Source organism: Plectropomus leopardus, unplaced genomic scaffold (genome assembly GCF_008729295.1).
Source record: "Plectropomus leopardus isolate mb unplaced genomic scaffold, YSFRI_Pleo_2.0 unplaced_scaffold24435, whole genome shotgun sequence".
Taxonomy (NCBI): domain Eukaryota; kingdom Metazoa; phylum Chordata; class Actinopteri; order Perciformes; family Serranidae; genus Plectropomus; species Plectropomus leopardus.
The window spans coordinates 1-7,906 of NW_024626530.1; the positions used below are offsets into that span (position 1 = coordinate 1).

A 7,906-nucleotide genomic window follows, 5' to 3' on the forward strand; every position below is an offset into this window, starting at 1 on the left:
AAACTAGTCAAGGAGGAGAGTTTTAAACTTAGGTTAGAGCAGGGGTGTCCAAACTTTTTTGGGGGGCCAGATTAGATGATGTGAAAATACCTGGGGGCTTGCTGCTTTGCACAACATAAAGGTTACTTTAAAAAAGATCTATACAAATGAGCCAACTGGAGCTGTTTCATCTTTCAATGAAAAACTTTTACTCCTGAAAGCAGCAGCCCCTGCTGTCGACTTTACGCTTTTTTGCCACGGCCATTTCTGCTGCCATCTGCAACCTACCTACTTGGTGTATGTCTACAAACTGTATGACAGTCCCACCCTTGCAAGGTAAACCGGAGAAATACAAAATAAAATAGCTTGATTACCCAATTTTTTTTTTGCTAATAATATTTGCATTCATGTTAATGCTCATTTTCTGACATATTTTAATTTTTGAAAAAAATAAAATCCTGAAATTAAAACTTATTGTCAAATACACCTGCAGTAACTCTGAGAACCTCAGAGGGGTCACAGACCCCCTGTTGAAGACCCAGGGGTTAGAGGATTGAGAGAAACCTGTTCACATCGCTGCTGGCTCTCCAAATGTTTGCATGTTGTTGTGCTGCAGTCACTCACCAAAATGGATCATTTATAAGCAATCACATGTGCTGCAGCGTAGTGATGTTTAGAGCAAAGCAACAGAAGATTATTATTTTGAATAATTTTCTAAGAAAAAAGGTCCCAGCCTCTCAAATTACAATAATTTCCCTTCTGTTATTTTAACTTGATTATTTTTACTTGAATAAGTTTTGGACTACCAATTTGACAAAAAAAGCCATTTGAATATGTCGCCTTGAGCTTTTAAAAGTTGTGGTGAACATTTTCCCCATTTTATGACATGATTAGATGCTTAACCTAGAAAATGGTCAACAGGTTAATTTTCAGTAAAATGAAAATAATTGTCTGTTGCAGCTGTAATGCAGCAAAGCCACCATGTGCATCCTCCTGCTGAAAAGAAAATCATCTGGGATGTTAATGTGCATTTTCTACGGAATCCCAGATACTGGATTAAAAAAAGATTTGTTTCATATTTGCTAAATACATTTGATTGTCAGTATTATTAACCAGGTACAACAAGCGATCGCTTTTGACAGGCTATCAAACCACTTAAAGATCCATAAACCTCATCAAAGTGCATGTATTAACAGTGTAGTGGACGGAAGTAAATTACCAATATGCCGTGTCACACTGCCTGTCTATACTTGACATAAACCTACATGCTTTAAAATTTGGACTGGATTCTTACACTCTTTGGTAAGCTTAAACCACCCTTTTTTTTTGTTTGTTTTAACAAATGCACCAAGGACGTCCTGTGAAGTAGTACTGATCCAGAGTTGACATTGCCGGTCTCTTGTTTATATGAGCCAGTCACAACCTACATAAGTAACTTGACTGTATGTTTGCTTAAAGACTGATACTTTTTTTACGTTAAAGGTACATTCCCTGGAACTACCACGAGGAGTCTCCAGGCCGGTACGCTTTTAGTGGAGATAGAGATCTGGAGTATTTCCTTCAGCTGGCCCAAGACATTGGTTTAATGGTCATCCTTCGTCCTGGACCGTACATATGTGCAGAGTGGGACATGGTGAGTGTGGTTGCCAGTAAATGTACATATTATGAGTTATTGATGAAACACTGAACATATTGAACTCTTGAGTATCTCTGTCTCATGCTACTTTGTATTTCTACTTAAGCACAATTCGGGGGGGAAATGTTTTCTTTTTCACACCACTGCATTTATCTGACAGCCACAGTTACCAACTACTGTGATCATCAAGATTATACAGACAACATCTGATCAACTTGTGGAATATGATGCATTCATTGACTTAACTACCCAACAGCATATAAACTTGTCAAAATGATAACCTCGGCCAGCTAAAACATTTAAATGCAGCTTACGCAATAATGCATGAGTAAAAATAATCTAGTAGTATAGTAACATAAGTACATGTGATAACACTTTTCAGGGGCTGCTGTTGCTTAATATCTCAGTACTTCCTCGATACTTCCTCTTTGTGTAATACAGTTTAATATAGAGGGATGATGCAGTATAACTTCATTATTTTTGTCCACTAGTTCCAAACTAATAGATTTATTGTTCAGTAATCAAGGAATCATGTGAGTCATGCTTTAGTTGTAGTGGTGGTGGTTGCACAAGTGTGTAGTTTAAACAGAATATGTCTATGGGAGAAGTATTAGTGTTCTCAGCATGGTGGGCACATGGATGGGCAGAGGAGGATTATGCTGCAGGAGTGGTTTCAGATGCATCTATGGATGTTCAGGTACCTTTTATCCAGTATGAGAACCATCCAATCTGTTGTAATTTGTTGTCAATTAAAGCTGACTGCAAACATTGTTCTTTACATAGGAAATGTGTACAGAGGGTGTCTGATTTACCATTTAAGCTGCACTAAAAACCCACAGCTGTTGTTTGTGTTATTCTGTCACCCAGGGTGGGCTGCCTGCCTGGCTTCTCAACAAGAAAGACATTGTGCTGCGGTCTTCAGATCCAGGTGAGAATCAGAGAAAAACAGTATAAATTATTAAATATAGTTGCATTGCACGCTACAGTTCACACAACACTGTAATTTGTGTATTTCAGATTACATTGCAGCAGTAGATAAGTGGATGGGGAAGTTGCTGCCAATGATAAAGCCCCATCTCTACCAGAACGGTGGTCCTATCATCACTGTTCAGGTGAGTGTAGAGTCCTTCACTACATTACGTTTTATGACCATACTTAATTCAATAATGGGAATAACATCTCCTTCCTGCTGTGTCGGTGTTTGGTAGGTGGAGAATGAATATGGCAGTTATTTCGCCTGTGACTACAACTACCTGCGTCACCTGACCAAGCTGTTCCAGTCTCACCTGGGCAACGAAGTGGTGCTCTTCACCACAGATGGAGCTGGGCTCGGCTACCTCAAATGTGGCTCAATTCAAGGTCTCTATGCCACTGTTGACTTTGGGCCAGGTAAGTGTCAAGTCAGTGCAATGTTCAATTTACAGCAAATAGTGATCATTGGTTAAAAGTTTGGTTAAAAGCAACTTTAGATAAAAATTACATGATGACTTATAGCAGATAAATCTTACAGTGTCTTGTTTTTTTGCACATTGACTTAATGTCATGTGTTCGATGAGTCAGAAGTCACAAGGAAGTCACATAAATACATCTGATACATGTATCTTTATCTGTCAGGTGGAAATGTAACCGCTGCATTTGATGCACAGAGATACGCTGAACCTCATGGACCTCTGGCAAGTACTTCACATGATAGGTTTTACAAATTTAAAACTACACTGCAGTTTCCTTTAGACAATCACATGATTTTGTCACGCATTAACAGGTGAACTCTGAATTTTATACCGGCTGGCTGGACCACTGGGGGTCACCTCATGCCGTGGTGTCATCTGCCATTGTGGCCAAGTCCCTCAACGAGATGCTGGCCATGGGAGCAAATGTCAATATGTGAGTCTACAGATTTCTATGAAAATTTTAGACCATGGACTGTATATATAAATGGACATGTCAAAGTACACATCAAAATCAATTTGTTTCCTCATCCCGATAAGCGAATCGGAACCACACGCCACCACCATCCAAGAGTGTAAATTTAGCACAAATTTAGTGTAGCTGACAGGAAGGCGACTGGAAATGTCTGCGCCTGTATCAGTTTACAGTCTATAGTTTAGACACAGAGATGCAGACAGATGGAGGCATACAGAGTTTCCACCTACAGCAACACTGTGGCATTCGCAAAAGTTCATCAGCAAGTGCTGGAGATGTAAACAAGAAAACAAAGCCAGGCAACAAAAATTATAATGTACATCTGTCAACACACTAAGAGAAAAATAATTTTTCAAATAAAAGTTATAAGAATCTATTTTTGCTTTATTTCTGTCACCTCAGTTTAACTTCTCTCCTCACAGGTACATGTTCATAGGAGGAACAAACTTTGGATACTGGAATGGTGAGTGCACTACTACAGACTGGTTTGTTGAGATGACATAATCTTTTTGAGTGACTCACAGCAAATCCACTTGGATCTTTCTTTTTGCCAAAATGATGACCTTAAAAAGAAACTCACCCTCTGATTACCTCTTGATACCTCAGGTGCCAACGCACCATACGGCCCGCAGCCAACAAGCTACGACTACGACGCCCCGCTCACAGAAGCAGGCGACCTCACGGAGAAGTACTTTGCTATTCGAGAGGTGATAAAAATGGTGAGGACCCAAGTGCAGGCCTCTAGTTTGAAATATCAGTTCAACTGTATTTTGTGTTCAATTTTGTGGTTATCAATGTGCCATTTCCATAATTGGCATTTTTTTATTTTTTCATAGTCATCTGGAAGAGCTAATGTATCTTTTCACAACAGTACCACAAGATACCAGAGGGACCAATACCACCAACAACTCCGAAGTATGCATATGGGACTGTTGTGATGAAAAAGGTGGGTAGTCAGTGGACACACAGTGTGATTTTTTTATAAACTCACCATTCCAAGACTTTTTGCCATATGAGTTGAAGCATTAAGTGCTAAAAAGCAATCTTCCACAGCTCCAAACGGTAGCAGATGCCTTAGAAACTCTGTCTTTCTCCGGCCCTGTCAAAAGCATGTATCCTCAGACTTTCATTGATCTCAACCAGGTAACCTTTAACTTTTTCTGTGGTGAAAAAAAAACAGTATTTGTCATTTGATGTTTACTTATTTAGTTTGTGATTTGTTTAAGTGTGTTACTTTCTTATTTGTCCTGTAGGCCTTTGGTTATGTGCTGTACAGGACCACTCTTCCTGTTAACTGCAGCACACCGACTCCACTGTCATCTCCACTGAACGGTGTCCATGATAGAGCGTATGTCTCAGTGGACGGGGTGAGTCTGATCGTTCCTTATCAGATATTACACACACATCCATGCACATGCCTTTTGTTGTTTTTGCTTTTCAGCAGATCAGTTAAATGTAAGGCTGACCGTCAAACCTCAATATGCATGCCAAACCTTATTATGTATAAACATGGAAAAAATGTAGATTTGTTTATTTTCATAGTAAGGTATAGAAAAAAGGTATTGTTTCGGTATCTGCACTGAAACTTGGGTTTTTTTATTTACACTAGTACAGAAAAATGCAAAAAATATACCTAGTCCTAGTAAAAATTTAGCAAAGTCTGATTACTTCAGAGATAACCATGCTGATTTCTTCTCAAGGTGGCTGTGGGGATTCTTGAGAGAAACAAAGCCATAACTGTGAACGTGACTGGGAAAGCTGGCAGTCAGGTGGACATACTGGTGGAGAATATGGGCCGAATCAACTACGGAAAAGACATCAATGACTTTAAGGTTGTTTTTTTTCCGAACCACATTTTAAAGTTACCATATGTGCTTTGACATATACTAGGTGTCACAAGGTTTAAATGGATTTCAGATTGAGAAATGTACAAGCCTAAAAATAGTCACGATAGATTAACTGCAGCAAAATTACATTTTATATTTAAATTTTACAATCACACAATGCAAAGTAAAACTCAGACACTAACTTTGTTTATATATAGCGCCTTTTATACAAACATCTAGCACTAAAGTGCTTCAGATAGCAAAATTAAAATAAATCCAGGTAAATAAATAAAGATAAACAACAACAAAATGAGAATTTTATAGACTAAAAATTAGAATAATGAAACTGTAAAATACCACCCATTTCATAAAGGTCTAGCATGTATGATTCAGGGAGATGTATTGGCAGAAATTGAATATAATGTTAATAATTACATATTTATCAGTATATAATCTCATGAAACTAAGAATTGTTGTGTTTTCATTACCTTAGAATGAACTGTTTATATTTGGAGAAAGTCCTCACCCACAGAGTCACCATGTTGCTTCTACAGTACCCTAGAAATGGTCAAAACAAGCACTGGCTCTAGTTTGAGCCTTTTGTGTTTTCACATCGGCCACTGTAGTTCTCCCACACACTTGGCACACAAGATAAGTTTCAGCTGGTTGCAGTCTGCAACTGCACCACAAGATGGCACTAAATCTCACACATGAGACCTTTAAGTCTGTCGGTTTAAATATCATTGTCAGTTGTTTGCATCCACAATTATGTCTTTGCAGTTTCCAACAAGCTGGGATGTCCATATCAGTTCTCTTCTCTTCCTGTCTGGTGTCTGTACTGCACAGGGCCTGGTGACCAACCTGACTCTGGGGAAAGATACGCTCACCGGCTGGACCTCGTACAGCCTCAGTATCGATGAAGCGGTCAGTCAGGGCCTCCTGGGTACAACGAAACCCACAGACCCCCCTCAGCCTGCTGTTTCCTCCCTTCCAGCCTTCTACCAGGGAAGCTTCATCATTCCTGACGGCATCCCAGACCTGCCGCAGGACACCTACATCAAGCTGCCCAAATGGAGGAAGGCATGTGACCCATATAGGGGTGTTTTCATTTGGTCAGAATTAAAGCGATTTTGCCCTTAAAATATATACATCTTCACAATATTAATGGAGCATCAGAAGAAAACTTGATTTTATGTGGGAACATTTTTCTTGACCCCAGGTTCACAATCGCTTTAAATTTGTTTTGAAACCATTAGGTAATTAGATAAGACCCCTGAAATAAAATCAATTGCCAAGAATTTTGTCAACAGATTAATCGTTAAAGTCATCCATCATACAAAAATGCTGGTTCAGTGTACATGCTGTTTGATCCTTTAAAGATATTCCTCATTTTAAACACAATGCATATTAAGAGTAATTGCTAATTAGTCCTTTGTCGTTTTTTCTGATTTTTTTTTTTTTCAGGGACAAGTTTGGATTAACGGCTTCAATTTGGGACGTTACTGGCCAACTCGAGGCCCTCAGGTGACCCTTTTTGTTCCTGCAAACATCCTCAGCACAGCTGCACCAAACAATGTGACTGTGCTGGAGCTGGAAGCGGCTCCCTGCAGCTCAGGGCTTTGTAGTGTGGAGTTTACTGACACCCCCATCCTGAACGCAACAGTCCAGTCTGAGAGCAAACAGCACAGGAGACCCTTCACTAAAGACAGTTTGTTGTGATGATAAGGGAACTCACTGCTTCACACATACAAAAAAAAATCTATTTGCACTCTTATTTGCTGATGTACAAAGTCAATCAGCACGTTTTGTGAGCTCGATGAATGTTTGATTTTAAAAAGCTGCAATATGTGAAAGATGGTTAATTTGGGACATGACATTAGTGATTAAATGTGTCCTTATGAGCACTGAAGAAATGTGTTTGTAGCCAAATATTGAATTTGACATCATACCAACTGTGGGCATCTCTACCTCAGTGATTCTATGTAACATTTTTATTTACAGCCTTTTTCTCACTTCACAAAGGGATTATTGTTAAATGAAGCACTGCCAAGATATGACAGCAGCCTCTTTTTCAGAGAATATTTTATTTTTTATGTGAATGACACATCAGGGAAGTAGCATAGGTATCATCATACAACTAGAGACACATTGTTGGAATACTGATGTGCAGCTTATATTAATTTCATAATTTGCATAGAATCAGAACCTGTCTGATTTAACTCATGTAAAGCATTTGCCTTTTAAAGCAAAAAATAAAAAACTATTTAAAAATACTCCAATGATCCCCTTTCTTTTTATGTGACAATATGCGAGTTAGATATACACATATGTTAATTGTTTCTAATTGTTCAATTGAATCACACATTGCCAGAAAAGTCTGGTGATGAAATGTCCTTTATTCATGTGTTTTGCTTGAACACAGTCAATTTGAAAGATGCTATGTTTGAAATATTATATTGTTCATTTTATTAGTTTAACACAATATTTTATGCATTTATTTATTTGACATTTTTATGTATATTTTTAAATACTTAATGAATTT

At 38.4% G+C, this 7,906-nt stretch overlaps 1 protein-coding gene across 1 annotated transcript; it reads left to right on the forward strand.

The window, feature by feature from the left end:
* Positions 1 to 1,461: 1,461 nt before the first annotated feature.
* Positions 1,462 to 7,637, forward strand: glb1 (galactosidase, beta 1; the record flags this gene model as incomplete). The annotated part of the gene is made up of 14 exons (XM_042516509.1): positions 1,462 to 1,612; positions 2,483 to 2,543; positions 2,633 to 2,727; positions 2,824 to 3,004; positions 3,230 to 3,288; positions 3,378 to 3,499; positions 3,961 to 4,001; positions 4,145 to 4,257; positions 4,410 to 4,484; positions 4,592 to 4,681; positions 4,792 to 4,905; positions 5,239 to 5,370; positions 6,211 to 6,444; positions 6,829 to 7,637. Coding segments are annotated over 14 exons (1,723 nt in total), but the record flags the coding sequence as incomplete, so codon positions are not given.
* Between the last annotated feature and the right edge of the window lie 269 nt (positions 7,638 to 7,906).